This window comes from Sturnus vulgaris, chromosome 2 (genome assembly GCF_052056855.1).
Source record: "Sturnus vulgaris isolate bStuVul1 chromosome 2, bStuVul1.hap1, whole genome shotgun sequence".
In the NCBI taxonomy this organism is placed as follows: Eukaryota; Metazoa; Chordata; class Aves; order Passeriformes; family Sturnidae; genus Sturnus; species Sturnus vulgaris.
In genome coordinates this window covers 16645104-16668352 of record NC_142244.1, presented here as the reverse complement: position 1 = coordinate 16668352, position 23249 = coordinate 16645104, and the positions used below count along the sequence as shown (strand labels likewise).

General features: G+C 43.9%; 1 protein-coding gene across 2 annotated transcripts; it reads right to left on the bottom strand.

Moving 5' to 3' along the window:
* Positions 1 to 366: 366 nt before the first annotated feature.
* POGLUT1 (protein O-glucosyltransferase 1) lies at positions 367 to 23224 on the bottom strand. 2 transcript variants are annotated; one of them, XM_088157964.1, is made up of 11 exons: positions 19431 to 23224; positions 13803 to 13893; positions 12121 to 12264; positions 11564 to 11699; positions 8834 to 8955; positions 7242 to 7301; positions 6172 to 6271; positions 5347 to 5405; positions 3400 to 3567; positions 2837 to 2893; positions 367 to 2221 (listed from the first exon to the last, which is right to left on the bottom strand). In XM_088157964.1, exons 1-11 carry the CDS (start codon positions 19585 to 19587, stop codon positions 2065 to 2067), a joined length of 1251 nt encoding a protein of 416 aa, XP_088014090.1. In that variant the 5' UTR covers positions 19588 to 23224; the 3' UTR covers positions 367 to 2064. The 2 variants fall into 2 exon arrangements, with proteins under 2 accessions (XP_088014090.1, XP_014738318.2); XM_014882832.2 differs by lacking the exon at positions 19431 to 23224 and adding an exon at positions 14076 to 14204.
* Positions 23225 to 23249: the final 25 nt, after the last annotated feature.

Here is a 23249-nt window from a genome sequence, read left to right as displayed (position 1 = left end):
AAACTCGCTCTGTGTTGAACTCCTCCTTCCCTCCAGGAACGCCTTATGGGGCAATCCTGGCTCGACTGTGCTGACACAGATGCAGCTGTCGTGTATTAGGTATCATAAACCATCAAAGACTCATTTGTGAGGCCTTTCACAAAGGAGTGAAAGCTCCCCACCAGGGGAGTGCCTGGGCCTTCCCACCGAGCCTGGGTGGGAAGTATTTTAACCCATGGGACTTGAATTCCTGGGATTCTTCCCCCACTCCTGATGAACCATCACTTCGGCCACCTAAGGTGCAACAATCAAGTCTCATCTCCCAAGATCTACACTCTGCAGACTTCTTATTAGTCCTCTGATGAAGCAACCTGCATCCAGCAAAACTTCATTTTTGTCTGTTTTATTCCAAAAAGCACTTCTTTACAAATGGTTTTAAAATATCATACAGAGCTGTTCAGTTTCTTGGGAGTGCTGCCTCTCTGTTGGCTAAAAATTGAAAACCAGAAAACTCTTTCCACTCTGGCACAGTTTTCTGGGAAATCAGGTTCTTTTAATGCCCCATTCTGTTTCCTTTGCTGGATGGGATAACCCCAGCACTGGTCCCAAAACCAACATACTGCCCCAGCAACCAGCACTTGACCAATAGGGCCAGCTGCTGTGTCCCTGTACCAGGGCTGCAAGGCCTCTGTGAGGGCATACATGCATTTTAATGTTATTGTTCCACGCAATTTTCTTCTTCCTTGATCCACACTGACTGCAGACAGGCCTGAGAGCTGTTGCTATCATCCTCTTCCATTATAATGTGCTGCTCTCTCAGCCTTGAGGCTGTTTTACCATCAAGGGTGCCCCCCTGGGAGGCTCCTGTGTCCCTCCTGCCACCCCTCACTCTTCCTGTCTGGTTGCCAGAGAAGATGCTGCTCCTTCCCAGCCTCTCACCTCAGGGGCTACAGAGCATTTCAGGAATTGTGGTCCTTCTCAGCCGAGAGGCTGTGGTGGGCATAAACACAGTGAGCACAAGCAGCCCGTGACCAACTCAAAATGGGCAATGTGAGCAGTAGCTGCTACTGTGTGACTGAAAAGACATTCCCTCAACCAGGCTGAAGGAGATGAGAAAAGAAGTGGCACTGCTGTGGGGAAGAAAAGCGATTTCAGAAGTGAGCAGATGTATTACCAGTCTGAAAAAAAATAACCAAAACCCCGAACCAAAAAACCCCCAACCAAAAAACCCCCAAAATAATCCTAGAAAGATTACAGAAGGGGATCAGAGTAGACTCTGCCCTTTTGGGAAAAAGAAGTGCTGAATTTATCTCTGAATACTTTTTCTGGGTTCCTAAGGGTCCCAGGATGTCTGGCCAGGCAGCTGGTGAGAGATAATTAACAGGGGCTCAGTTGTGCAGGGCTGTGCAGGCACAGAGCTCATCTGTTGGAGGAGGAACCACCTCAGTTGCCAAGCACATCACTGATGATGGCCACATCACCACCACCTGCTGCTCCCCTGTGAGGTAGGTAGGGTAACTCTGCAAGGATCAGTTATCCTTTCAAGGGCATGTCAAAGCCTTACCATCAACCTCTAAAACCAGACATAAGCATCAACTCTAAGCTATCCAAAAAGGTTACCCCAAATCCCAGTACCTGCTTCTGTCAGAGAACACCTAATACCCCAATGCTATCACCCATCAGAGAAAACATTTGCCAAACAAAGGGGCAAGTATTTGCCAGCTGAGTGCAGCTAACAGTCTGTGTCTCTTCCCATGACGTTTTACCAAAAGTTCAGTAAGGCTTCTCATTGACTGAATGGGATTTAGGATCATTCTGAGACAGGTAGTAACTAAGTCCTAAATGCTAACACCCCTCCTCTAGGCATGACTGACTACCTCATTAAATAGCCATAATCCAACACGCTGCTTAACATTCTTGTGGTGACAATATCCACTGCCTGGAAGCAATGTCCAAATCAGCCTACTGCTGTTCTTTGTAGTTCTAGTGTGAAAGGTAAGTCTGAGAGAGCAAGAAATAAGTTAATACTGATCTTCAGATTTCCACAGTGATCAGTTTGAGCTGAAGAGAAAAACAGAGAAGTCTCTACAGTTCTGTTTTCAGCTGTCCAGAAGTGATCTCGCTGTAGCTCTTCCTCCTTTTCACTTTGTAAGTCAAGGTTTGGGAATATTCAGACAGCAGATGCTCCCAGTAGCAAGAAACGTCCTCCATCTCCAAGTGCTCAGTGATGAACTGACGTCCCCTAGAGACACACAAGGCACAGTCAGGACTGTTTTCCAGCTCCTACAAGAGTCATTAGTTTTGGTTTGGATGTATATCAATATTCACTCTTGTTTCAAATGAGAAACAACACGCACTGCTCTGTACCGTCTATTTTAATTTTACAATTTTCATTCATGCTCACAGCTCTGACAGTTGCAATGCTTTTGCTATCCTCAAGACAGTATTTGCTATCTGGGATAATAAATATCAGATTTCACTTATCACATACAGCTAGAACAGCAATGATGCATGCTGCTTCAGAGCAGCCTGGATAGAAAATGTTCACAGTGCAGACACAGCTCCCAGGAGCCAGCTCACCTTGTACTGAGACAAAAGCTCCCAGCCTCTGCCAGCTTTCCGTGGGGCTCCTGACATGGGTCATATGTGAAGTAAAGAGCTAAGCACAGCATCCTGTTCTCTGCTCCCCCCTGCTTGTTATGAGTGCTCCAGCCCTTCTGCTGTTATTGCAGAGGATCAGTTATACTGCACCCTACTAACACTGGGGTGTCTTTGAAGGGCCACCCTCTTCAAAAGAAGTGTAAGAAAATGTTTTGGAAGAAGACTGCCTAACAGCCAGGAAGGACACATTTCTTACCTCTCTGAAATTTCTTGTGCTATGGCATCATTTTCCTTTACAAACTGCAAGAGCTCCCTAAAATGAAGACATACACAAAAAAAAGCTATGAAACAACTGGCTCAGTGGAGAACATAATCCCTTAGCTAAATTGTTAGGGAGGGTGAGGTTAAAAGTCTACAAGTAAAGTGACGGTGCTGCTCACCTCAGAGCACAGAAGAAACCTCTCTTCTTGATTGTTTCACATCACTTCTGGACAACATCCTGAAATCTGGGAGCTAACACATTTTTGGCCCACTGATAAGTTCTTCTTTCCCCTTATCTCTGCTGCCCACTTGCAAATTTAAGTGTCTAGTGCCTGCTGATTTCAGTGAGAGTGAAAAACTTACTCCAGTGAAACTGCACTCCCCAAGTAATATCAGCAAAGGATTCTTTGGGGACAGTGATGAAGAGAAAAGACCGTGACCTCCAAGAGTCTTTGCCTGATGCCTCGGAGTGGAGGCTCTTCATGGCCTGACACAAACCATCCCACCTTCCCAAAGGCCTCCCCATGGTAAGGAATGCTCCACGGAGCAGCCTCACACCTGACATCAGACAGGTCTGACCGCACCGGGATGTAGTGGACCCAAGGCTTCAGCTGGGGGTAGAAGAACTCTAACCACTCTTCTCCGACATGAAAGACGAGTGAGCCACACAGGAAAAGGTGTTTCAGGCGAAAACTGGCTGCCACTCCCCGGAAATTAAACAGGTACCTTTAAAATGAGCAAAGAGAGACACCTGATTACACGTTTTGTGTGAGGAAATGCACTTAGGTGTGCTGGTCTCTAAGTAGCAGTGAGCCTTCCCTGACAGGCAGCACACCAGTCACTAAAACACAGGAAAGGAATTTATTTGAAGCTGCTCACAGGAAAGGTGAGCTGAAGTTAAGGGTGTGCTGGCTGAGTTTCTGCTGTCTCTCAAAACTCAGTGAGAAAATCAAGGTGTGATGCTTTACCTCTGATAAAGGTACCTGCCTTAAGGAGGTCTTATGGACAATTGCCAACAAGACAAGGAAGGTCAACATGGATTCCATGACCCTATGGGATCACACAGATTCTGTCAACCACAAGGAAATTTTTCACAGTTTTCTCTTGCCTTGCAGTGAAGCTTTTCTGTTCATTGTGCTTTGCCACATCTATCTCAAGTTATTTTTTCCTCTGTGATTCTGCTTTAATCTGAATGTAATTGTTTCTTATTAACTTGGGAATGCAACCCTAGGAGGTTAAATGGGCCAGCACACAACAGATGGACTTCACAGATAACAAAGAATCCACGATTTTGTTTTCAGTATTTTCTGCCAAGTTGGTAAAGTGGGCTTGAGTGTGGCAAGGGGGTATTTCTCTTAGCAAACTGTATCTCATAGGGATGTTTGTTTGCTTACTTGTTTTCTTTATCAAACACACATTTTTCCTATTATATGGAAAGCTGTTTTTCCTACGGGTAAACCTCCCCAGAACATAAAACTGGTCTTTGAAGTCAAACATTTTGGGCTGAGGGAAGAGAGTTCTTCCTTTAATGACGCTATTTCGGGTGAGATGAAGCTTATATATTATATATATTTTGGGCAAGATGGGAATTACAGCTAAACTTAGTTCAGCTGTAAATAACAAGGAGTAAATCTGAAATTACTTTGCATCCTTTGTGTTACCTAGGATCTCAAGGCAGGGACGAGGAGCTCACTGTATTAGGAACTCAACAAATACATGTAGAGATGTAACAAGAATCATGGTCTGGAAGCAGGGAGATGCCTCTGTCCAATTCCAGACACAGCTCCCACTATCCATGACCTCAGCCAAGCCAGCCTGCTGTAACACCTACACTGAAGGGAGCAGACAAAAGTTCATGTTGACCCTGCCACCCTGGGCTACAACAAAAGTGTGTGAGAAGGTCTCAGCCTACACCATATGATGGGCTGGGGAGCATCAGAGTTGGGCAGTGTATGTGTAACAGAAGGGAGAAATCTGGGCTACAGTCTAGTGAAATACAAAATGAGACAAGTCAATCACATTTGCACAAAAACACAGATTCAGCCAAATGACTGAGCTCTTATATCAGCAGATTCTGGCTGGCAGAACCACAACTAGCAGAAGAAAAAGCAAAACATCTGACATACAAGTGCATATACACTAAGAGTTTATATTGTACATAGAAACCTGTGAGAGTGTTACACCAAAAAACCCTCACTAAAGTAGTTAAAGAATAAAAACCTTTGTAAATCAAAACCACATTCTCCCAAACAACATGAAAAGTATGAATTAAAACTAGGTCTCCTCAGTCAGATTTCAGGTTCTCTCTTTTACTACATACACCCAGTGGCAGCACTTGTCATGCTAAGCTCCCAAATTTTCAACTGTCTTATATCTGCTCACAAGCTTTCATATCTACGTGAAGGTGGTTGTTGAATTAGACCTTAAAATAAAATGAGACCCTACACCATGCAAGGAAAGACTAACCCACAGCCCTTGAACAGCTTTATTAATCAAAACTCTTACTTGTATTTGCAGTGATCAACCAGTGGAATTTCCTTTGCAGGAGGCTTTCCTAAGGTGTCCTTAAAATAAAGAGAATAAAAAAACAAAACAAAATAGTAAGCTTTAAATGGTGATTTAACTTGTTTTCCTTCTCAGTTAGAAACAAAGGTAATGTGTCAAAACCTTCCATTCCCACTTCTGAGAAAACCTTCTCTGGTGGGCTGTTAGAAGGATTATAAAGAATTCTCAGCCCTTCAAACATTACACACAGCCTGTAAGTGAATGCCAGCACAAACACATTAAATGATAATGTTTTGTTGGCAGCTCCAGAGTGGAAAACAGCTTGGGACAATGGACTGTGTGAAGCCAAGTGTAACTGGATTAGCCAAGACTGTCTGGAGAGAGGTGGACTAAGTAAGAAACTAAAAAGTTATCAGCAAAAGTTATAAGAAAGTTATCCACAACAGGATCGAGAAATGGGCAAAACAGAAAAAGGTTTGAAGACTGGCAACACCAGAGAGGCAGCTCAGAGACAGAAGGGGAAGGGTTGGCCAATTTTGTTGTTGTGGGAGAGGAGGAGATTGGCAGAGATTCATTTTCTTATGTGTTCCCCTTTCCTTGAACAACAAACGTAGAAGGAAGAAAAGTGTTTGGCCTGCCAGGCTCCAGAGACTCCTTCCTTTCATCTGTCAGAGAGGTGTGGCCGTTGAGGGAACTGCATACCTCCCCCACTCGAAAGGTTCACCCACAACTCTCCAACAAGATGTTTTCTCTCTCATCAAAGCCATCTTGCAATGCCACCCTTTCTGGCCTTCACACTCACAAGACAGACAAACACCCACCCACCTTTTCAGATTTCCAAGCCTGGTTTTTAGTGTACTCAGCGTCAACAAGTTCTGGGTTTTCTCGGGACAGCAGGATGAGGGGATCTCTCTCAGGGCTTGTTCTGAAAAAGAAATGCTGTCACTAATTGCCAATCCCAGCTCATCACAGCTAACAGACTACAGGATTCGAGACTGCTTCTTTTTGAGGCTGACCTCCCTCTGTGCCCCCAAAATATTATGATGTTATTTCTGTCCAAGGATATATTAACAGAAGAGAATGAGTTATGGGTACCAAAATTATTTGACTGGCTATATATTTAACAATGTTGTTTAAATAATTCCCAGGACAAATTCTGCTTTCTTTATCCTGATGGGTGCCAAATGTTTTAACTCCCACCTTAGTCAGAGAGAGTTTAGAGATGCTCAGCATCTTCAGCAGTGATCCTTCTGACAGGACTTTAAAACACTGCTGATAAACAAGGTTATGACATCCCTCAGACACATTCCTCATCACCTGCTGAGCCTACCTGGTAAGCCATCAAATCCTTCCCTACTGGGGAAGGGGAAGAAACAAAGCATGGGGTTTAACATTGTTTCAAACTGTCACTGGAGAGAGGCCAAAAATAATCTTCTCTTATCCCCCACCACTCAGGTAACCTAAGGCCAGAATACTTTTCATTCAGTGTGGAGCACCTGCACAGCAAATAAAGCATTCACATTGGCAGGAAGCATGTACAGCAATATTAAATCTTTAAATTTGTATCAAGCACCTGCAGTTTCCTTCACAGAACAAAACAAGTGGGTTCCTGAGGTGACAGTTTTAGTCATTAAGAAATAATGTAGCGAATCCATCACGACTTCTGTTTCCAATATTAGGTGATTATAATAAACTAGTTGCAAATGGCAGTTCTTGTGGAGAATAGCTAATAGTGCAGTGCTGTACAATATGTCTCACTTTCCTTACTTTTGGAAAACACACTCTGAGTTACACTTAATTAGGGATTAGGTCTTGGAGACATAAAAATTTCTACATACAGAGAGCTGTCACAGCCTCTGTTGGTAGAATCTTCTGTTGCAGGAAATAATGCTCACCTGGATCCTCGGAAATATCCCTTAGAGATTTTTTTCTTCCATGGCCATTTTTCTGCAGATCTGAAAAATATTTTTTATACATGGCAATAAATTATTTAATATAACCATGAAACAACACTCTTATCAGCTTTCACAGCATGATGTCTTTTTCTATTCTTCATTTTTGATGGAAATCACTTTCTTCATTATAGCATAAAAAAACTCTCAGCCAGGTCCAATGAAACAGGTTTCTCTGTGAATATTGTGTTTAAGGCAACATAATATAGGCTGCTTTCCAGAAGACCTTTCAGGCAAAACAAGGTATTACCCATATCCCCCCACTAAACCTTGAAGGGTATTAAAAGTTTACCTAAGGTCTGAATCCACTTTTTGTACTGTGGCTTTAGTTTGCTGTACTTCACTGAATATGGAGAGTGAAAAATGACTAGAGAGTTTCTAATCAGTCATTTCCCACTGCAAAACAAAATTAGCAAAAACCCATCTAGTGTTTTGCACTTAAAACACAGGAGTTCATTGTTTTTTCTAATCACTATCACTTTAAACCTAATCAAGTCTTTCAAAATAACTGTTCACCTGGGGTTTTTTTCTGCCAGTGCAGTCACCTGCCTCACCAACTCTCAGGGGAACCCTGCCAATACTTTTCTACTGTACCTGGTGGAATATGCAGGTCCTGACCCCCAAGCTGACCTACCTGTGCAGGTCAAGCTTTGCATCTCCTTATAACCCAGTGACACGAGTGAAAACACAAGGATGAGGAAATGCTTTGGACCCCCATTACACTACAACACAATAAGCTTTAGCTATGAATAATCACGTGACTCTTCAGATTTTGAATCACAAAAGATTCAACCTTAAATTCAGATGTCAAGTCAATTACAGAAAAGTGGGTTTTGCTGTTTTGTTTCTGTGTTCACTCACTGTTGCACACTTGGTTTGTCACTCTCCATGGAAAGCAGCCCTTTACTCTGCTAATAAGTCAAAAGATCCTGCCAAAAGGAAGACTCCCAGCCAGAAACATCTTCTGTTTAGCCCAGTAGTGACTCTTGATTCTTAGGAATGATTCCAGGTTTTTCTATTGCACAATGACACTCAAGTAAAAGCAGATCTAAAGAAGGCTTTCCTTTAGCCTTCCAGAAGCTTATACAAACATCCTGGATCATCCCTGCAGTGAAAAAAACACAGCTCCTAGAGAGGTAGTTGAAAAGAAAGAAAAATATTTCTGTATGTCAGGGGAGATTTCTGCAGGCAAAAGATAACTGCTACTCTACTGACAAACCTGCTCTCCTCAAACCTGATAGCAATCTGGCCCTTACAGCATGAAGGATGTGCATAGTTTGTCCTCTGCATTCCTAACTAAAGGGTTGCAAACAGAGGAGCTGATTAGAACTTCCAGTGACATCATCCAAGGTTTCCATGGAGGATTCCCATACAGCAGTTAGACTGCAGGTAATTAATGTGAGGCAGCAGGACAGATCATAGGCCAACAGACCTATGGTCTTAGACATCAACACTGGCCCAGTGCTGCCCAGTACAAGATGGATTTTTGTCTTCCATGAAACCTCCCCCCACACACAACCATTTCCAAAACCTACCTTCTGAGGTCCTCTCTCATGAGGTCCCAGCGCCCTAAACCTGTTGGGTAAATTGGCCAAACAGCTGGTCCTCCTTCCCAAAATGTCCAGGCAGGATACATGATATCATTGTACTCAGATGTCTTAAGAAAAAGGAGAATAATGCAAGAATGAGAGTAGTATCTACTTTGGTTTACTGACTGAGCCCACCAGTAAAAATGTTCCTTCTGGGAACTCTGTTGGCCTTCTCCGTTATGCATCCAAAAGAGGCCACAAGAGCTTTGCAATCACCATTTTCTGGGCTTACAGAATCACTGAATTATTAGGGTTGGAAGGGATCTCTGGAGATCATCCAGTCCAACCTCCCTGTCATGGCAGGGTCACCTAGAGCAGGTTACACAGAAACACGTCCAGGTGGGTTTGGAATGTCTCCAGAGGGGGAGACTCCACGACCTCCCTGGGCAGGGTTCATATGAAGACAGCTTGATACTGAAATACTTCAATGATTTTTAGAAGGCTTTGTCTTGCTGTGTGATGACACAGGACTTTCATGTAGAAAATAGCAAAAGAGATCCATGATGCAGTTGATTAGTAAATAGCAAAAGACCTGAGCTCAACTCACCTTTCTAAAGTCTTGTGCCCATGTGTAGCAACAAATGTTTTCTTCTGATGATAAATCAAGAGGCATTATTACCTCCTTAGAGACAGAGGCACTTAGAGACACTTTGACATTAAAGTTTCCAACACTTCAGTTCATTCTAGACTTCCTAGAGATCACTTAACAATTCACCATAACAAATATCCAGACCAGGTAAGAATTCCAGTTCCTGATTCCTGTTTTGCTTAAATCCTCATATATTACCAGAGGGAAGATCAGCACTTAAGACTAAGGCCTTCTATGAAACCAGACTATAGGCAACTTCCTTGCACTAGCAGTAAACTTCTTAGACAATTATCCATCTATCTGTCATCTGGAGACACTGTAGAGTCCAAGGCCACTGAGGTAGTTAGGAGGTCAGTGCACATGACTTATGAACAGGGGCTGAGGAATGGGTTTGTCTAGGCACAGGAAGAAAGGCTTGGGGGAATGTAAATGCCATCTCCTACTGCCTAATGGGAGAGTTCAGGAGGAGGCACACTCTGTTCTGAAGTGCAGAGACAGAATGAGTGGCAGCAGGCTTTGATTACAAGAGGAGAAATTCCAGTTAAATAGTGGGAAATATGTTTTCATTCTGACAGCAGGTCAAACTCTGTCTGTGGATGCCATGTCCCCAGGGATGCTCAGATCTGAGCAGGATGCAGCCCAGAGCTGTTCCTACTCTGAGCAAAGGTGCTGGCCTGGGTGACCTTCTGAGATCCCTTCGAACTTGAATGAGTGTGTGCTTCTCTATCTGCTCAGTCTTGCTACAGCCAGGCACTCACAACTGACCACGACAGCTCCATGATCAACTTTCTGAGATGCAGAACAGTACAATACTTCAAACTCTTACTCTTTCAGCTTTAGAAAGCACACGGGACCAACACCCTGAAGTCTTCCTAACACTGACTGTTGAAATGTGAGCTGTGCCTAGGTGACTGGATTCCAATTAAGATAGAGTTGAGGTTACAGTTCAGATACTGGACAACAGTGCAGAGCTCAGTTTCTTGTAGGGTCTTGCAGGGCACCCAGGGACAGAATGATGAACACAGCTGCAAAGATTAAACTCCTGCAACCTGCTTTGCAAAAATTTGGGTTCTGCTGGCTAGAGTTAAGGTTGTTCAGTGGTCAAGGGGCAAGACAGCTTGGCTTTACTGCTGCATCCAGCAGCAAGCATGGTTATTGCCTTTACTGAAAAATCTAGAGAGAATTTGGGGATCATTGGGGAGTAGGCAATAGTTATGGATCATATTATGGTTCAGATTGCAGGAGCTGAAGACTTAGCTACAGAGTAAGATGCTGCAAGTTAGCAGAAATAGAGTTTGGTTTGAACTAGCAAGACCAAATAGTTCATTGCTTCTCCTTGCATTTTAATGTCTGCTGGACTTCAGCCAAGATTAGGATTTGTTGTGAAAATGAAGGATGCACTCAGGGCATACACTAATGCAAAGGCAGATTAGTCAAAGCTTGAGGTGTAAGAACATTTTGTTGGAAAGGATGAGACACTGTGCCACAGTCAGGTTTAACAGTGGGAAAGGTAGGAAAACATGCAGGAGGGTTCTTGAGTCTGGGAACAGAGAAGCAAAGAGCGATTGTCTCCATGCATGTGTGCGCCTCTGTGTGTGTGTGCACGTTTTCAGGTGGAAAAGAGAATCCAGGAGAAAAGGGTTCACAGAAGATGACAAGATTATAGAAACACTCATCTGTGGCACCATAATATAAGGACTAAAATATTCACATTAAATGAGATTACTGTATGACAACTGACATGATCAAAAATCCTTAATGTTGCTTATAAACTATGGCTACAATTTTAACAGAGGTATTGGGAGGAATACTGGCACATATCCCACCCAGCTGTGTATCATTCCACTGCAGCAGAGGTACACTTTTTGACCTGGAAGAGGAGCTAATGAGGGGAAAAGCTGACCTATCAAATTGATCTGCAAGTCTGTCTGTCAGAAAACTGGAAGCAAAAGGAAACAAAGGGCAAGAAGGAGCAAGAAATTTTGATGCACAGAAAACCTGCAGAGAACCATCCTCAAAAATATGATCCCAAGAGAAAGAAGGACATGCATGCCTTGGAAATGCTCAGCTTTGAAGGGTGTGTGTACCTTGCTGAAGGAGAAGACTGGGATAATGGGTTTCATCCACTTGGGAACCTGGGGGTAGTCTCGCACATTGATCACCATTTCCATGTCAGGGAGGCGGTGGATGATCCCAAGAATGAAGTGCTCAACTCCACTGCATCTGTGGAGAAATGACACATGGCAAAAGAGCTATAAGGAGGCAGACTCCTGCAGTCTCTTGCAGGCTTTCTCTGCATAGAGGCAGAATAGACGGTGAGCCTAAGCCATACCATGACTGCCTACAGCAGTGTCCAAGTGCCACTGCAGTATGGACACCAGTGAGGCAACACATCCTATTAAATCTGGCCTCATCTGAGCTTTCTCTGGGATGTGACAACCAAACAAATCTTTGTACACTAAAGTGCAACAGTGACACTTTCCTACTGATGCATATAAGCTAATAGTTTATTTTCTGGGCTCCTGCTCTGATGAGGAATTCTGACCTCTGAAATACAATTGTACTCAATAACTTCTAACTTGGCAGTGTTGGAAGTACTCTTCTGTCCCAGCTAGGGAGAGCAGACCCTCTGCACAGCTCTTACCTTGCAGGGAACATGCAGTCCTGCTCACGATACAGTTTGTTTTTAATTATTTGGTAGTGGGTCCCGAGCTTCCGGCTCACCACGTCTGACATTGTCTCCTTGGAAATGCCACCTCGAAAAGGAGCCAGGTCCTGCTTCCAGACACTGAAACAAAACCATCAGCCATTATTATGTAGCACAGGGAGGATACTGTGTATTCAATTGTTGCAGTGTACAGAACTTCTAGCTAAAAGCAGCTCCATGCAGCTTCTAGGAGCTCTGGTGTGAGAATTTAAGTCACTTGGAAGTTCCTCAGAGACTCATAGGTCCAAGCTTCACACTTTTACCTATGTGCTGTTTGCCTGAGCACAAAGCCTAGCACAGGACAACTCTAGACACTCCCTCACAAAAGTACCTGACATAGCCTGGCATGTTTTGAGTAAAACCCTTCAGCTCACTTCACCCTTGTGCTCTGGCCCCCTACCAATGATGGGACACATCAAAACCAAATTCTTCACACAATGTCATGCTATCTAGACATCAAACATGTAGGTAACAGTCTAGTTGCAAGGAACACAAACACCCAGCAACAATGGGTGAGTGAAAGCTGGCCCAGGGGGACAGGCCTATGCAGCACATGTCCTGTGACTTCTGCACATCACCAGCGAGCTCCAGGAGCACAGTATGGAAGTACAAACCTAATGAATATAAGAAAACACAGAAGGAAGATGCAATTTATATAAATTTAGTCTAAAAGTCCTGTGATCTAACTGCTGGGAGCATGAAATGAACGCTGTCAGATTGTAACAGCCAAGGAAATATTCTTTGCTTTTAGGTAGACATTGCATCCTTGCCAATGTCAGGAATTACCATTGTGCAGATAGTCTGACCACAACAGCATGAGCAGTCCGGCAGGGATGCAAACGGGATGAGCTTGAGAACAGGAGGAGAGCTGAACTATGGCACATCCACAGCCATCCTCACTCCATGTTACTATTGCCTATCATGCTCTGCAGCAGATTTGGAGGTTGTAACCACTTGAGAAAGTGTTTGGCCCAAAGGTGGTCAGGAGCTGGCAGGGTGTATGTTTAAAGATTACGATGTCTTTAGGCTGTATCTGGATTGAAACTTAGGAAAAAGATTGGAAGGCTCAGCTAGAAGGGACTTTCCCTCATCAATATTTCAAGAGCAATGAAGATCAAAACTTCCAAACAGTGTACAAATAGTTGCTCAGTATGACTCATCTGATTTTCAAAGTCAATATAGCACTCGAACCCCAAAATGAGTGAGCACGTCTGATACTTTTTAAATAGGAGGCCTGAAGCTGGGCATCGATGTTTTTGCATCTGAAATCCTAATCCTAAAGGCAGAAGAATAGGATAACCCCTAAATTCCTTTTCCTCCTTTAAATAAAAATGCTGCTTAAAGGTATCAAACACCCCCAGTCCTACTGAGTGAGAAGACAGAAGTGAGTTGTTAAGAGAAATGTCACCAGCTATGTGTATGGTTTATTGTGTGCTCATATATGAAATGTATGCTCAGTTGCAGAGGGGAACAAGGTGTGTGACCAGCAGTGCCATAGCTGCAGACGTAACACATTTGGGCCACAATATTCCCTAATAATCCCCAATTATCCCAGCGCTGCCGAAAGTATTCCCTCCTATGTCCGGAGACTTGCGCAGTCGAAAGGAAACTAGTCTCACCTTTGGTGGCAGCTGCAATTTTCCTTTACACACGGCTCATAGGCTTCCACAGCTTTCTTAATTTGGCCAGTTATCGTTTTCCACTTGGCATCTAAAACACAAGGAAAAGCCAAAGGATTCGATCCATCCGCCAGCAGAATAAGCGGCGGGGCGGGGAAGCGGGCAGCGGCTCGGGGGTGCCTTGCAGCCCGCGCTCCGCCACGGGATTGCAGGGGAAGCCGCTCGCCCTCCCGGCCCCGCTCCGCAGCCCCGTGCCGCCATCCCGCCGCTCACCTGCCGCCAGGGCGGGCTGCAGGCGGCACAGCGCGGCCGCCATGGCCCACAGCGCCACGGCCCACAGCGCCAGCGCCGCCCGGCCCGCGGCCATGGCCGCCCCGCCGCGCGGCCCAAGATGGCGGCGGCGCCCGCCCCGCGCGGCCATGGGAGCTGTAGTTCTGTAGTGCCGTAGTTCTGGAGTTCTGGAGTTCTGTACTTCCCGCCCTGGCGCTGAGGGGGCGGGCCGACATTCCCGTGTCGCGACAGAGGCGCGGCGGGTTGCGATAGATGGGGCGGTGCTGCACGGGCAGGACGAGCTCTGAGTGTACACCTGGGATAGACCCCCACAAATATCCTCCTGGCTGCGCCCTCAGGGGTCCCGGCAGCTTCGCACGGATCTGGGCGCTGCCTGCTGGCCCTCGCTCCCTCTGGGCGTTCTTTGGGAGACGAATTCCCTGGACGCCTGCATTCATCAATGATTTATTCCAGCCTGCAAGAGGCTCTTTCTGCTGGCCCGACCACTCGCTGTTGCCAAGGCCTGATTCAATTTGAATATCTAGGGCAAAGTCACAAATCTCATCGTTGCAGTGTAAATTTCTTTGTCGTTGATTTGTGTAAATTTCTTTGCTGCTTTAGGGCTGTAGGCTGCAAGGAATCATAGGATCATTGGATGGTTTGGGTTGAAAGGGACTTTAAACATTATTTAGTTCCAAGCCCCCTGCCATGGGCAGGAATGTTTTTCACCAGACCAGGAGCTCAGAGCTCCATCCAACCTGGCCTTGAACACTTCCAGAGAAGGAGCATCCACAACTTTAGGCTACCCCTTCCAGTGCCTCACCACCCTCACAGTAAAGAATTTTTTACCCAACATCTGATCTAAACCCATGCTCCTTTGGTTTTAATCCATTCCTCCTTGTCCTACTACATGTAAAAAGTCCCTCTCCGTCTTCAGGTACTAGAAGGCTGCAATTAGGTCACCCCTAAGCTGTCTTTTGTCCAGGCTGAACAAACCCAGTTCTCTCAGCCTTTCCTTGTAGGAGAGCTCCTCCATCCCCATAGTTATCTTGGTGGCCTTCCTTTGGACTCATTCCAACACGATTAAATTATCTTTGAAGATCCATTCCAACACAAGCTATTCTATAGTTCTATGAAAGAAGTGAACTGAGAATCGGTGTTTGAGCACCATCAACATAATGTGTAGGACTTTCACTTTGCAAAATGCTTTGTAAGAATGGAATATTCAGAGCTACCCTCCACTTAGTGTTTGGTATTTGAGTGTGGGTCAGCTCAGTCATATTTGGCCATCCTTCAGGAGACAGGCTTATCAGCTGGGTGCTAGATGCAATACCCATGCTGATAAGCAGCCAGATGAATGTAGGTCAGAGGGGCTGGGGATAAGCAGATACCATCCAAACATGAATCCACACCAGTCAATCAATGTTTCTTTCCGAGGCTGAATGTGGGAAGGTCTGTCCCATCTTCACAGGGTCTGTATATTCAAATGTTAACAATAAACATTCATTTTTCCTAGCTTGCTGGCTTTGGATTTCAGGAAGAAAAGCAGTGATTGCTCATTAATAGGAAGGAGCCACATTTACACTAAGTTTCTATAGAGTGAACTCTGATTAGCCACAACAGCCTCCAACTCCACTAGTCATAAAGGCCTCTTTTGTGTGAAACTGAATTAGTCCTGTAGGTATTTGTAGATTTGGGTGGAGAAATTATTACCAGAAAACAGACCAAAGAGGAAAAGCATGTGCTGACAAGGAGTGTGACGGTTTCCCAAGGACTGCTAAATTCCAGAGACCAGTAGTTCTACTGAATTTGCAAGAGCTGATAAAATCCAGGCACCAATATGTGCAAGGCTGCAAGTGAATATTGGGATCAACCCCTGGCTGCGTGGCTGGAGGGCAGCAGCTCCTGCAGGCAAAGTCTGTGGGATCGTGTGTGCACCCATTGAAATAAGTCACTTTGAGGGACTTTCTGAACACCTGCTTGGAAGGTGCTAGTGCCAGCACAGCCCACTACTGAGGTTGTCACTATGAGGGAATAAGTGAATCTTTGTGTATTATCTGCTATTCATAGTAACAACTTCCTAGAGTGAAAACCTTGAGTACTTCTGGCTGTCTCATCCTAAACTCTTGTTGCATGGCCAAACATTTTTTAAGCAAATCAGGAAAATTAATCCCTTGTTTTCATCTTCTCCTTGTGATCCTCTGTCTTCCTTTTGATTTCTGCATAAGGGTCTTCTTTCTTTCTTTTCCTCTACAGTCCTTCTTAGACCTGCAGTAGTCACAGATCCAACTAGAGACTGGACTGAAGACTTCCCCAAAAGTGTGAACCTAAGTAAGGTAAAACCAAAAAATTGTCAATACTCTTAAGTATCTATATTTGCCTCCACAGGCCTCACTCAGTCTTAGCCATCTTTACATCGCTAATCCACCCATTAGTTCTAGCAAAGTTTTCTGTCTTCCCTCTCAGGTTCCAGACCAGATTTTCCTGCTTCTTTCCTGGCTGACTGAATGGAGACAGCAGCTCACTCTTCCAACACCATTTCTGTTTGTTTCTCACAGCTCTCTGCTAATCTCCTACACAGCCAGTAGAGCTGTAGTAGTTCACTCTGTAGCAAAGGTTATTTCGGGTACTTTCTCTGAAGCAAATAGTAGGAGTGGTAGTCAGCATAAATGTTTAATAGACCCTGAGAGCTAAGACTTTAAGATGAAGCTTCTTTTGAAGCTACATTTACAGCCTCTGCTCTCTCAGGCTTTGTATAATGAAAGCACCCCAGGCCACTGTGGTGTGGTTTTGGCATGTGCTGTAATTCCCCCCAAGCATCTTGGATGGTTGTAAGCCTCAGAACCCCTTGACTCTCACTTCAAACACAGCCTTTGCCTCACCTTCTCTACCTTCTTAATTTCCTGTAAATCCAGAGCCCCGTGCAGGAGCATCTGGCTCTGATCTTTGATACCCTCCCTCAAACACAGCCCCTCCCTCATTTTTTTTCTCTGCCAAATCAAGCATAAACACCCACAAATTTACTTTCATCCTGTTCCATGTGCCCGGAGTGGAAAATCACTTGGCTGTAAATCTGGTGTCCTTGCTTTACATATTCAACATAGGTTAGAAGAAGGGTGCTCGGGAAAGAGTTTGGTTCTCCAAGCTGCTTGCAAGATTGAGTTGAAGAAAACATACTTCCTACATGTTGAGTTTCTCTCAGAGCTGTGGTCTGGCTTTTCTTTGCTACTATCTGCTTGAGCAGGGGTGGCAGTGGAGGCTGTTCTCCTTTAATTCATCCTTTTGTGCCAAATGGAAGTCCTAGCTTCCTGAATTGCTCAAATAATGGGGAACATTTCCTATGGAGAATGGCCATCTCAGCAGAGGAAAGAAGGAAGCTGTATAGGCTGCTGAGCTCCAAAACCTGTGATTGACATTACCAAGGCTTCTGGGGATGGGCCCAGTCTTTATCATAAGAAGCCACACAGCTTCTGGAGAGTCAAGATTGTTTCCTGTTGGTGAGATCCTTGTGGAGCTTCTTTTCCCTTTGGCTCTGAGCTGTGTCCCATAACATGCAGCCCTGTGGAGGTGTCAGACTGTGGCTGTCAGGATTCAGGGCTGGCCACAGCTGCAGTACATGGCTTGGGGGTGTTTGGTATTGAATATTCAATTATTTTATGCAAAGAAGGCAAATTACAAAAATGTTACAGCAACTGGAGCACTGCAGAGAAGTGTAGTGGCAGAATAGGGCACCCAGTAAGGGTTGGGTTCATGAATAAAGGCTCAGACTAAGACTGCAGGGTCTGCAGAACCTCAGGGTTGGACTGGGCAAAACAATGCTGGAGACCCAAGAGTTCAGTTTTGATGAAACCCCATCGGAGTGTGGCAGTGAAGGAAGTCAGTAACCAGCCCTCAATCCAGCCTGAGGATTTGTCAAGGCAAAGGAAACAATGGAGCTTCCAAGAAACAGTGGGAAAGGCATCTGTAGCTCAAGCCCAAGGTCAAAGTTTAAGTAGCTGTGCATGCTCTGTGAGCAACACAAACCAACTACATCTGGTACTTGGGAGAAGATGCAAGAACTGCAGTGGCTTCATCCCCTGAGGGATTTGAATGTGGCAGAGGATTCCTGTGCTCATGACAGTGATGACACTGTCATAAAATCTTTTTCACATTGGCAGCAGAGTGTAGCAGCCCCAAAGAGGAAGAAGGACACCTATTAAGTGTGAATTGAGTATGTAAATACACTTATAGACATTGGGCCAGGAATATATCTGAGGCTTTTTATTTGTATCCCTTAAAAACAGTGCAGATAAATCCATCTTTCTTGGAGGAATTAGAAAATCTAGGACTCCTGAACAGAAGGGTGAACTGAGTTCTGGTTCCTCCTAAAGACACAGCACTTCTCACTACCAGTGTCATTGCTGCAGATACTATTTTTCCTGAAGGCCACCATCACTGGAGAATTCTTATATGTTTTTGACCCCATAGTCATTAAGTCATTGGAGTTGTTAAATTATCAAAGCATGGAACTGTAATTGTGAGCATCTTGTGAACTGAGTAACTGAAGTCACCAACACCCTTGCACAAACCAAAAACTGGAAAAGGCAAATTTGTAGTGGGAGAGCATGGGGGGATGTTTGGAAAGTAAAAAGCCTTTTGTCTCATCAAGAGGATGTATTCAATATTTGCACCCATTTCCTTTTGCATTTGAGTCACAGGACATCGCCACAAGCTGAATTTGAGCACATTCCTATAGAAAAAGCCTTGGCATTAGGCCATGGCTGTAAAGACTTTTAAAAATCTGTTTGAGAGGCCATGTTAACTAAAACTGATCATAAATCACTTTTTGCCATTGCCAGTGGGGATCTGGCAAACACCTTCCTGCAAACAGAACGTCTCTTTCTTTAGCTACAGTTGTATAACTTGCAAATTGAATGCGAACCTGAGAAAGATTTAGTAGTTGCAGGCACACTTTCTAGAGCCTTTGACAAAAATTCTGTGGAACAAAGTCCCAGGCTAGATTACGGATATGTCAATTGGGGAAAACAAAATAGAAAAACCCAGCCTTGTCGGTTTTAAAATGAAATGCAGAATTTTATTGCTGGTAGTTTGCTGAGGACGAGACACTGCAGGATGTAATTAAGGTTCTACTAGAAAATGATTTGCACAGCTTATTCTGTCCCTGTTTCAGTTTAAAACGATTTAGATACCACTTCTCTGAGGCATGAAGAAAACTGATCCTTGAAGTGTTGCAGGAAAATAAAGACACAGAAAGCCATTTAGAGCCTGAAGGCAGCGTGAGACATCTCTGCCTCCCTCAATAGACAGAAACACAAGAGATGTGAAATGGAGGAGTGTGTGCTGGTGGAAAACACTTACCCTCTGGAAGGAAGTTAGGGAAGCAGGCTGGCATCAGCTTGATGTGGGAATCCTGAGCAGCCATTTTCATATTGCAGGGTAATGTCTGAGGGAAAGCACCACAGCTTTGTAAGGGAGCAGGTTGCTGGTATCTCTTAATAGTGGATTTCATATTCATAAAAACATGTCTGTCAATGCACTGCCGGTCAGTGCAGCCTTATGTGTATCCCAGCTAATCTCTGGTGCTGCAATTTACCACATCAGGGAAAGTAATGTCGAAGCTCTGCCAGGAAGGGGGCAGTGTCAATCTGTTGCACTCCTGGCACTGCTTAGTTGCAGTGGATTGTCACATCTGTGCTAGCAGAAACTGATATCGTGGTGAGGGTGGGTTTGTTGAGATAAGCAAACGGGAAAAGTGGAACAAAAACGTGGTGAGATTTTGTAGCCTGGGATTGGCAGTGTTTCACAAGTGATAGAGATGCACAGTGACAGAGAGACTCAACAACTAAAGATGGGGTGTGCTCTGTGGAGACCTCACGATCACATGAAGGGGGCTGTTGTAGGCAGTGCATGCTGTGAGGAATAGATTTGAATTTCCCAAATTCCACAAGCCAGTGGGAGAGCGTAAATTGCCTTCCATGATGGCGGTGTCAGCTTAGAGTGGCTATAGTCTAGAAAAGTAAGCAGCTTTTTAGTGTGCTTTTTGCTAACCGTGGGATGGGTTCTCCAGAGGACATGGGTTAGAACACGGGACATCTGTGACAATAGGACATTTCTTAGGAGCAGACACCTTGTATGTACTTGTGGTGTCTATTAGCTGGGTGTAGTTGAATCTGTGTCCCTAGGGAAGCTTTGGGCATCTTTCAGAAGCTCTTGGTGGAGGTGCCATTGTGCAGAGGCTTGTGTGAACAGCACGGATCAGAGCTCAAACAATGATCCATGCAGAGCTCTTTGGGGTTCCTGGTTAGGAAGCATTCCTGGACAACAAGTAACATGGGAGTTCTTCCATGCTATTTCAGCCAGCAACAAAAGGTGTGTTCAGGTATAACATGCTGAGCATAGAGAGGGCTTTGTTTCCTCCTAAAGCCCCAGTGCTTGTCACTGCCACTGTCATTGCTGCAGCTACTTTGCTTCCTGAAGACCATCATTGCTGGAGAATTCCTAGATGTTTGTGACTCCACAGACATTAAGTCACTGAAGTTGTTAAATCATTGAAGCATAGAACTGTAATTGCGAGCATCTTTGTTACAACTTTTTTGCAGAGCTGCACAAAATTCGTGCTTTTTTCTGTCCTAGCATTGTTTGAATGTAATAGAATTTCCTTCTGCTAATAAACTGAGGCATTAAGTTTCTAATTTAGGGATGGGATAAAATGAGTTGTGCTGTGATTTCTAATCATGGGAGAACTCTTCTAATGTGCACACATTCAGTGTTTGTCGTATAAAAATGGTTCCTTAACAATGCCCATTGCAGCTAATTTGTAACTACACAGTGTAAACATTGATTTCTAAAGTTTTATAATAGATCCCCAAGCTACTTAATTATCACTTACTGACCCTTGTTTTCTAATGGTGATTAGTTTAGTTTCCTCAAACTTTATAAGAGCTGTGCCTCAAGTGGCAGTAATATGGACAATTTCTTATTCCATATTTAATAGGATAGGGGGTCTCCAAAGCATTACTAGATCATGTCTTCCCAGAATTAGGCTTTACCTTCACAGTGATAGCCCCCTTAGCTGGACATTTTGAATGTTCTATCTGGTTCAGCTTGTATTAAAGTCAGGGAGAAGTAAATTCAAACCAAAACTCTGGGACTTAAAAAAAAAAAAAAATCACAAAGTCTTGCTTATAGTAGGTTTCTTTCAGGTCTGGCACAGTTTTTGCTCTATAAACCTGTTGGATTCTTCAGCACACCTGTCTATATGAGTTGAAGAAAGAGACCAACCTGGTTTCTGAGAAAAATTTGCCATGAAGAAAATGTGCAGGCTAACTTAATCCCTATGGCAGTTTCATTGACTTGAACAGTTATCAGGCTGAACTTCTCTTTCACCCTTAGTCTTCCACTGCACTCTGCATCCCCCTACACTCTTTAAATGACATTGGCTGAAAGGTCAAGAGAAAAGCTGCTTTTGATTCCCTTGAGGTAGAAAACTGGAGAAAGACTTGTTAATCAGAGAGCAGAGCTTCTTTTTTCTTTTGGAAGAGACTTCCAAAAGCAGAAGTTGGGTTTTTTTTGTCACCTCCTATCATCAGAGAATTAGGTCTGTTTTTAAAGGGGTACAGGTTCAGAGACCCACCAGTCTGAAATAAACAGTGAAACCTTTCTTCTTATCAAATATGATATCACTGAAAAGCCAGAAAATAGGACTGAAGGGTGGGTGCATTGAGATGTTTTCCAGTCCATTCCTCTATCCCATTGCATGGATACCTCTGCCATTCTTGACCAACATTTGCTCTTTTCTTAAAGACATGCAGTGATGGAACCTGCTCAGGCTTGTAGCAGTTTGGGGCTCATTTTGGGCTTGCTTTTCTTGTGAGTTCAAATCCTGCCTTCCAATGCTGACACTGTAACTCCCGTGTAGCCAGTCCTACTCCATCTACTACATTTGAATAGCTGATTTTTCCTAAGCAACTGTAGGAATTTTTCATGTCTTTTTTGAATTCCATTCTTTTTTTCTTCCCAGACTTTCTCAGATAAATCAAAGATGTTTTGAATACTAAATCTGTTTTCCAGCATATTTGCAGCCTCTCCCAATAAGGTGCCATCTAAAAGTTTAATAAGCGCAGCCTCTGTTCCTTCATTCTTGTCATTAATAAAAATATTTAATAATACAAGTTCTGGGAGAGTTCTCTACAAAAATCTTGCTTGATGCATCTTTCCTGTTTGATGGAGAAGCAGCAGTAACTTCCCTGGATATGAGATTTCCCTCTCCTCCAACTGAGAGTCAAGAACAATAATTTTTGCATATTGTGAAACATGCCAAGTTTCAAAATTTTTACTAAGAAAAGTCTCCAAAGGCTGGGCAAGAATAGAATGTCTAATAGCAGAATTTATTCATAGATTGTAGAGGATCTGTGCTCTAGCCATAAAATCCATAAACATTTAAAGGGAGATGATCTGGTCAAGGAAATTCTTTAAGTATTTATGGTACCCTGCTTGACACCTAGCAGGACAGGACACCTCCTGACCTTAAAGCTGGAGTGTTACAGAAATAGTCTTAGCAGACTGTTGAAGAGAAGGAAAAAAAAAAACCAAACCAAGAAACAACCCACAAAACTGTGGATTTAAGCGTTTTGGAATGGGCACTAACTCTATAGAACACTTGGAAATTCCTTAAAAGTTTTTTTAATTTGAAAAAAGCTCTCATGGTTTGGTGCTTTTGACTTTTGGGTTGCACAGTGATCACGTACTGGTGGCACAGTGATTTGCACGTAGTTAAGTCCTTCTCAGACATACTTCTAAGGGTGCTTAGACACTTAAATGGCCAACAGGAGGGCTTGAATTTTTCAAGATAGTGATGCCTTATACCTTCCAGATTTAAGCCAACCTCCAACTGTTTGGTATCAGGAAGACACTCTGTAGAAAGCAGATTATACCAAATGGTTCTGCTGCAGGCTTGGAGCACTTCTTACATGGGGAAAGACTGAGAGTACTGGGACTGTCCAGACTGGAGATGGGTGTGATCTTATCCATGTGCATAAATGCCTGATGGAAAGAAGACAGAGACAGACTCTTCTCCATGGTACATAGTGAAAGAAGCAACAGGAACAAGGTGAAACACAAGAAGTTTTAGCTGAAAATCTTTCTTTCTTTCTTTCTTTCTTTCTTTCTTTCTTTCTT

Bases quoted from the DNA above. Each gene is read 5' to 3' on its own strand.
- POGLUT1 (XM_088157964.1), bottom strand. From the start codon at position 19,587: ATGAATATGAAATCCACTATTAAGAGATACCAGCAACCTGCTCCCTTA. The intron at 6,272-7,241 runs GTGAGCATTATT...TTTCTTTTTCAG, and splicing joins GGATATTTCCGAGGATCCAG to AACAAGCCCTGAGAGAGATC. The intron at 3,568-5,346 runs GTAAGAGTTTTG...CTCATTTTAAAG, and splicing joins GTTGATCACTGCAAATACAA to GTACCTGTTTAATTTCCGGG.